The 8,949-nt window shown below is 30.3% G+C and overlaps 1 protein-coding gene across 3 annotated transcripts in view; it reads left to right on the forward strand.

The window, feature by feature from the left end:
* Positions 1 to 7,531, forward strand: part of LOC126846769 (neuropeptide CCHamide-1 receptor-like) — a 75,708-nt gene extending 68,177 nt beyond the window's left edge. For 2 of the 3 annotated variants that reach the window (XM_050586557.1, XM_050586556.1), the window contains exon 5: positions 3,194 to 7,531. In XM_050586557.1, coding sequence (XP_050442514.1) covers positions 3,194 to 3,670 — 477 coding nt within the window. In that variant the 3' untranslated portion in view covers positions 3,671 to 7,531. The remainder of the gene's footprint in view (positions 1 to 3,193) is intronic. The other variant, XR_007686927.1, reaches the window with a different exon arrangement.
* The last annotated feature ends 1,418 nt before the right edge of the window (positions 7,532 to 8,949 follow it).

An 8,949-nucleotide genomic window follows, 5' to 3' on the forward strand; every position in this document is an offset into this window, starting at 1 on the left:
ATAATTGACGAATAAAAAAAAAAATACAATTTACTAATTATTAATATTTTTATTTAATAAAAGTACAGTATCAAAATATTATATTATCTTAACAAAGCTTATATTCTTTGGGATTTTTAAAAGGCATAATTTTTCGATTATATTACATTTCAGTCATTCGGTTGTGTTATTTGTGATATTAAAGTAACAAGTGCAAACACCGCACAGTTGTAAGTGTAGTTTGTCGTTAAGTTGTGGTAGGAAAACTGATGACGAGCACGTACTGTCCCAACGGGAAAATCGCGGTTAGTTCCCAACTATAAATGGACCTTTGAACCCTCGCACACACAAGTTACTTTTTAGGTATACTAATGTTTGACATGATTTACTCTGACCTTGTTCAGAGTTTATTTACCGAATTAATATTTTATTAATGTCAATTGGATCGTTTTCGGATGTCTTCGGCGTAAAATCAACTTCAGAGATGGATACATCCGGCAATTAATTATAAAACATTTTAAAATTTCAATTCATGAAAAAGTTATCACATTCATGAGCAGGAATAATAGGCAGCATTAAATTGTGAATATAACTACCAAAAAACACAGTTGACCAATGTGAACAGAAACAATTTATACGAATACACCACTTATCATAAATATTATTCGAACGGTATAATTTTTTAATTGAAAACTTAGCTGTTTAACCTTATTTGACTACAGAATTTTAGCAAAATTTTAGGTGTTTAGCCCCACACTAGAATTCGGAATAGGTTAGGTATGGTTATGTCTAAATAAAATCTGTCATAAACATTTTTGCATTGTCTGAGCATACTAATTGTCGTTAGAACTTTTACAAAGTAAATATTAGAATAAAAAATAAAAGAGTTATGTTCAAAAATATTATATCTAAAAGAAAACATAACTACAATTGTATTTAATTCGTATCTTTAATTGAAGACCGTTTATTTGTAAAGCAACATTACTTTTTAAGTTTTTAATTGGATTTCAGGTAAATCGTAATTAGCGTAATTAACTGTCACAAGTCTTTGTGATTTGTAAGAAATAAATAACATAGGCTCTTGTTGTATTTCTTGTCGAGGTATTGTTTTTATATATCCTTTGCTTAAAAACCGAAAACTTGATAAATAGGAGTTTCCAAAAAACATACACTTACTTGATTTTTCGGGTGAATATTTTTTCAAAAATTTCAAGATTTTAACTTGTATTTACATTTTTAGAAAACATGTTGAACAAAACTAAAGACGAATATTGTCCACAATAACACATTAATTTTATTTAGATCTCGGATTCCGTTTCAGGCAAACTAAACATGTAAAAATCAATTTTATTGAACATCAAGCAAACGTCAGTTGTATAAGAAAAGTTCCACAATAAGGTAAACTCATGAAAAATGTCTTAATCAAAATTTATCCAGCTGCATAATATATACAACTCAAATTTAATTCAAGAAATTTTTCTCAAATCTATTAACGTGGAAAAATCTCAAATGCCATCTAGAAATGCAAGTTTTGTTGATTTTTTTTTTTTACATTAATTTAACTGATTTAAATCAGGAGGTACTGCTGAGTGTCTTCCCATAAACGCTATTTTCACTGCCGTTTTGCTCGTTTTCATCACATTTACTTAATGTACCAATGGTTACCACATGTTTAATGTGATGTAGATTTTTGTTTCAATCAAGAAAATTATCTTTAGCTGATGTGATAATAATTGTATTTACTCTAGTGGTAGGGTGCTTACGCTCAAAAGTCGAGTCTGTTAGATTTTATTGTATAATTATTTAGCAGATTTGTCGGATTCAAATGTATTAAATCTGACACACAGTCTTTGCCTCTTGCGTTTTGTTGTACCAACATCATTGTTGACGTTTATCAAATTCGATTGTTCCGGCTTGTGAGCACTCCGAGTTTTCATCAAAGTATAATTCATTTGTTTGTGATAAACATAATATTATGTGAACACAACGATTTTAATTAAGACCTATAAAACAGGATTTCGAAAACAAACAACTGCGCTTATTGCTTAGTGTTTTCTAATATCGATTGAACTTACAAAAATAAAAAATCCATGTAGCGGATGTACAAAACTAACAATTAAAACACATGGTTTAAAAAAATATATAAGTGTTATCTATTTTATGATTATACTAAACGCGAAATTAAATAAAAATAAAACTAAATACATTTTTTTTTAACGTTTACTGTTTTTCATGAAACGATTCAACAAGTTGATCAAACATAGGATTATTTTCGATTACATTTACTGATTTTTTTAAAATTAAATTTAAATTTATTCGTTTAATTTATAAAAGTTGATAGCGCTCTGGAAAATACCAAGAAGGTAAATAACAAATAATTGTATAGGCGACACTGTGAAATTAGGTTAATTGAGTCTTAGGTTAAACGGGACACCCGTTATTAAATAAACACCATACAGATTGCGCACCTGAGTATAAGAAAATACTGGAATCGATTAATACTAAAAGGGACTTGGTGCATGTCTTTGAATTTTCCAAAAAACAAAAAAATAATTTTTTTTATGATAGAATATAATAAATAGGGTGGTCAATTTAACGTTGCTCGCTCATTTCCTCGGAAAATAATTATTGCAATTTTGTAATTTGTCTTTTTGGAGACATTTCAGTGTGGTCAATGTTTACATTATAGCTTTGTTCGTTTTGAAAAAAAAAGTTTACACTAATTAGTGTAGTGTCTGGGTCAAGTGTATGGGTAGGGTGTGATGGAGGTGTGGTATTTAAAAACAAACGTTTTTGGTGTGATTTAGATGATAAGAAATATGATAACGACCAACACCGAAAATTAGTATAGCAATATACCTTATACTAAGTAAACCTTATATATCATTACCACAATGAATTATTGCTAACACAGTATAAACATTGAGCACACTGCAATGGCCGCCAAGCTTCTGTGAAAAATTGACGTCGGCTATCTAGTAATAAATACGCCTATCGTGTTATCATCACCTAACCTAACATTTTCATAATATATGCCATGGAAAAGTAACGTAGCGTTTTACTTTCCATGAAATCGGTACACAAAATGGCTGCCACCTGGGTCAGGGGAAATTTTCAATGTTAATACACCAGCCGGTTTCACCAAATATTATTAAATACACTCTTAACATAATGTATTATCATTTAACACCGTTCGTCTTTGGGCGTGTTACAGGGACAACTGCGGCAGGTGCGAGCCCGGAAGAAAGTGGCCAAGACCGTGTTGGCGTTCGTCATGGTGTTCGCCGTTTGCTTCCTGCCCCATCACGTGTTCATGCTGTGGTTCTACAACAACCCCCGGGTGGAAGACGAGTACAACACATTCTGGCACGTGCTCCGCATTGTCGGCTTTTGCCTGTGCTTCAGCAACTCGTGCATCAACCCCATCGCCTTGTACCTGGTCAGCGGCACGTTCCGCAAGCACTTCGACCGGCAGCTGTTCTGGTGGCTGGTCAAGTCGCCGGGCACGGTCGTCGAGTCCAAGAACGGGTACATGCGCCGGAAAAACGGCACCCGGCCCAAGGAACGCATGATGGTACACGAACGTTCGTCGTCCAACGTTCTCATGAGCACGTTCAAGAGGCAGCCCGAGTACAACACCACCACAACGGTGCTCACGTGCGGGGTGCACGACCCCGTCAACGGCATATAAACGACAATATTTGTTATTACTATTACTATTATTATTATTACTGTCGCAGAAACACCGCCGAAACATTCCACACGTTTAGACGCGACACAATTATATACATCTTAAGACGTACGATCAATTACACAACAACGCAGGTGAGAGCACTTTTGGTGTATTTTTTTTCGGTTTCTGCTCGACTCTGAGATTTTCGGTGTCGAGAAAAAACGGATTCCTCAAACGTTTCCTGGAACGTGTTTCAAAATAAATAAACGTTTAAGTCGCATTCCAAAAGAATCAAACGTCTGGTAGTTAACCGAAAGGAACATATCTTGGAACGTTTACACCACTAGTCGTGGGCGCAGAAAAAATAATTTCATTCTATTAAATTGCGTTATTTGTTGTTAACTAAATTTGTTAGTTGGAAAAAAAAAACTGTTTTATAAGCTCGAAATAAAATATTATTTCGTTATTTCGATTTTAGAAAAATAAAATAGTCTTCTATAACTACTGTAAAAATATGGCTTAAAACAAAATTACTACAACCAAATGAGGTCAACCACTGTTACAACAATACTTCTCAATGTAAAGTAGAAATATGCTAAATATGTATATTATCTGACAAATTATTGCAATATTCAATTTCATTGTGTTTCCCCAAATCGAACATTGGCCATTTTCGAACATTGGTCAACCTAATCCTACAGTGTTCTTCCACGCTTCACTGTTTATTGGCAAACACCTGTCCATTCATTCGTGGTTCTAATTAGTCCTGAACCTTCTTCTTGTCGGCACGTTCAAATATCGTTCTCTGGAAATAAAATAATGCGAGTGACGAATAAAAAAATTTGAAAAGAAAAACTATTTGATCAAAGTATTCGAAGAGTTCGGCGGCTGTTATTTTTAACAATATAAAAATTTAATAATGGCTTGGGTGAATCTCCAAAGATACTGCAACAAGTATATTCTCGTGAAATACACAGTTTTCAATTATTACAAGTATTTCATTTACACTCAACCAAGTTACTAGGATACCCAAACAAAATAAAATGTACTTGTGTGCGTTGGTATGCCATGTTTGATGTTTATCTTGAAATTTCGACCAATTATTACTTGTTTATTAAAATCTGAGTACCAAGTAAAGTCATTGGATTTTAATTTAACATAAACAAGCCGATGGGGTTCATTTAAAAACATCTCAGAAAGGGATCTAATAATTTAATTAGGAAAATTATTATTATAGTTTATGACGAAACACTCCAAAAATTTGTTCACTCTTACATTAAACTCCATGTTGAAAATTCCTTTACTTTATATTACCTTTACAGTAATAATGTATAAGTATTTTTAAATTTCGAATTATGGGTTTCCTTAAAACATTTTGTTAGAAGGTCTTTTTCATTCCAAATATATAAGGCCAGACGAGTGTTGTATTCCTTTTGTTACTCTCACTTTGTGTCTCTCTCGATCTTATCTAATATTTTTACTGAAACCTCATCTAACTCATTTCAAGTTCATGAACTTAAGCCATACTATACAAACATTTCAAGAATAACCTAACCTATCTTGTTTTTCGTTTAAATTTTATACTAACCAGGAAGAGACACCTGTTTCTCACATTTCTTCTCCCCAAAACTCCAACCTGACTTAACCCTACTTCTTTATAACCATTCCTAATTATATCTGGCCTCTCACATTAGATGTATTGAGATTGCCCAAGACGTTCTCGTTTCAGTCACTTTTGTTTTACTCTCATCTTACCCCTTTAAGGTTTAAAAGTGTTTTATTTAATTATTACCCTAGTCCACCACAATAGTCTATATTTTAGTTATTTTTAATTAATAAAAATTATGTTTTAATTTATTGTGTGTATGTTTTTGTATCAGGGGATTCCTACTGAAAGTAATTGTTAAATTGTGTAGAACTGTATAATTTCGTTGGAGATCGCCAGTATGAATGGTCCACTCAAGTATTGTATGGTTGAAAAGTTCCATTGTTTTATTTTTTCTATTGATACTAAGTCCTTAACTATATTATTGTGTGAAATAATTTGTAGACAAAACACAAGTATGAACATATTATACGCTGTTACGAATAAAAGTGTACTGTAACTTATACTGTAAATAATAATAGTGTACACGCCTTTTGATAGGTAAACCATTTGGCGATTGAGTTTTATTTGAACTTTTTAATTTATTAAAAAGTAGTATTCACTAGTGAAACATTATAGTTTAATATTATTTTTCTAGAAAATATAATTTTACTAAGCTGAAAAAGTCATAAATTTAGCTCAAATTTGCGTTGGTATTATATTTTACTATTGTAGGTAATTTTGTTTTTAATGGCGGTTAACATTTTTAGTGTTTTTCATTTCATATATAAAAGTGAGCAAATTATATTTCTCGTGGTTTTATTATTTTTATTTTTTTTGTATTCTTGGGACATAATCTTTGTAAAAAGGTGTAATAAACATATAGATTCGGTTATAGATTTCGAGTGATCCAAAATAGTAAGATAAATAAAAACCTATTAGGTACTTAGCCACGAGAAATTTCATCCACGCGCTTTTTGGTACAATTTTACGGCTGTAAATATTGTAAGCCTAACCGTTAATAATATATGTATATTATGCATTTTTCATTAATTATTCCGACCGAAATCGTTTCGTATAAAATGTTGATTTATTATAATTACTGACTAAAATAATTTTTAACGTTTGCACTGAAAATTAAATTTTAAAGGGCAATTATTTGGAGTGAAACATTTCAAATCTCGAATTCATATTTTATTAGTTCAATTTAAACGGGACAATGGTGTGGGATGAATGTAATTACCGCGTTTATACTGCAACCGCAGTAATGGCAATAACCATTAGCCTGTTTTGGAAAAAAAAATACATCATCAATGATTGGCGTTTAAAAATAATTTGAGAGATGGCAATAAAGGGAGGAAGGTAGACAGTAATATTATTTTTATCCTCGTGCCAACTGATAACGGTTAACCGTTTAACCCGTTTGTACACAAGGCTTCTTGTCATATACCCTCCAAAGCTTTCCTTTAAAATAGCATTTTCAAATTGAATATTAAATGTTATTTTCAGTCAATTGAATTGACTGTAGATTATTGTTTTAAATGTATATTTAATATGAAACGTTTAAAAAAAAATTCGTAATGAAATTTTGAGAAGCCCTAAAATTCTCAATATCGTTTTAGTGCTCAATTAGTTTTAATTTTTCGCATAATATGTTCAGTACGATGTGTGTAAAATACAATAAAATAATGAGCACTAAATTACCCTTTATTAAGTTAGATTGCAACGAAAGTGTCCTCAAACACACGACTATATAGATATTATTTAAATTATATTATAACAAAAATATTGTGTGTAATAATTTATAATTAAATCTTTATTTATTTTTAGTACATTTTTTTGTATATAACTGAAAACTATGGTAACTTTTGGGAAAAATTCTGTGTAGTTTATATTGTCATGTGATTATATTTTTTTTTAATGATTGTAAAATTATTTTTAAAACCCCAGTGTTACTAATGGTTAATTACTATTATTGGTATTTGTTAATTTTATTTTTTTAAAAATGTAAATTGTAATAAAGGAAAGTTGTGTCAATAGAAAATAAAATGTAGCAACCTATTCCTATACATACCTAATTATTATAATATGAACTGCTACAACTGTACCTACGTGCAGTTAAGAAAAATGATATTAAATGTTGTTGCTGATTTACAATGTTCCAAATGTATATTTTAGACTTAAGAAATGTAAATTTGTCAACATGTAATGCATGAATATAAGCCATGGGGCAATTAATTGTTATAAACTGAACTAAATGAAATATTGAATAAATTCATCCTTATATAGGTTCATTTATAGGATCACATTATACAACTTCTTTTAGATTACCAAACAATCAATTGAGCAGTCAGCATACCTGGACAGTTATTATTGAACTAACAAACAATTTATTTACCAAAATTAATGACTTAAAATACATTTTTATTTACTATTTAATTTAAAAATATGTTTAGGGGTCAGTAAAAAAAATTTAATAAAAAAAATGTTAAGGGGAAAACCAAATATTTTAATACAAACGAGTGACATAGTAACGGTCTTAGAGGTCGATAAGTAATTCAATGTAGATAACAATAGGTCAGTTATAAATAAATTAGTGAACCAAAGCGATCAAGGCCTTAAGACATGTCCATAATCTGATGTTCTTTTTTCAAAAAAGGATAAATTATTTTTTTTTTGTGGGGTTTTTTAAAAAAAGAGGGTGGTAGCTACAGATTTGTTGTGATGATAAAAATTTAAAAATGTTTTTATTTTTTAATATTTATTAGAGCAGTTTTTAAACTTGTAATTTTTAAATTTATATTTCAATATTAGCTATTTAGATTACTGCTGAAAATGTAGACGGATCGATTTGGTAATTTAATAGTATTGTGAAAATTATAACCAAAAAAAAATATTTACATCACAAATATGTATGGATTATATTATTATGCATGTGTACCTACTTAATCTATGCCTTTTTCTTAGGCATTTTGGAGACAGACGATATAGTTTTATGTAAAGAAGGACAAGAGAATTGTAATTATATTTTTGTCAGCATTATAAAACAATTTTTGTTTACACATATATGTATAAAATTTTACCAAATCAACCGAATTTTGAAAAACGCTTCAATTTTTTTTCCGTCTTATTAAAGTAAGAAACGACAACAAGGACAGTTTCGGTGTTGTTCAAATATTGATTTTATATTAGTGACTCGTTCTTCAATTTAGCTTAAATGATGGTGTTTTTTCAGTACTGTTAATTTTAAATTCTCTACACTATAAATTGTAAACCATACGTTTTTTAACTGAACGAAAGTCGATAAGGTGTCTCGTGTCAATATAACACATGTTGGTATAGTTTAATTATACTTGAATAAATATAACCGGTACCTTACCGCTCGGCGTTAAAACAAGTATTATCAACCTTTTTTAAAAAGGGTAATTTTTCTTTTTGTCGTGGGTAGTTTTTGAAATTTCAATCTAACGTATTTCATTAAAACCAAAGACGGATAACAAGTTTTAGTATTAATCATCAGTATCGTAGTTGATTGGTTAGTACATAAATTATAAATGTTTTTTTTTATTATTTCAGCGACCGATACCTATTGGATGTTAGTGACTTCAGGTGAAAGTATAATAGTATAGGTTCTCAGATAAAATCTAATTAAGAGTTTCCCTTGCAGATGGATTGAATCCGAACCCTAATTCAAGTATTATGCCTTTTTTTA

This window comes from Adelges cooleyi, unplaced genomic scaffold (genome assembly GCF_023614345.1).
Source record: "Adelges cooleyi isolate 19-005CV unplaced genomic scaffold, UGA_ACOO_1.1 ACOO_flye_CR_arks_rails_tigmint_CR_PRNA_9, whole genome shotgun sequence".
NCBI classification, from domain to species: Eukaryota; Metazoa; Arthropoda; class Insecta; order Hemiptera; family Adelgidae; genus Adelges; species Adelges cooleyi.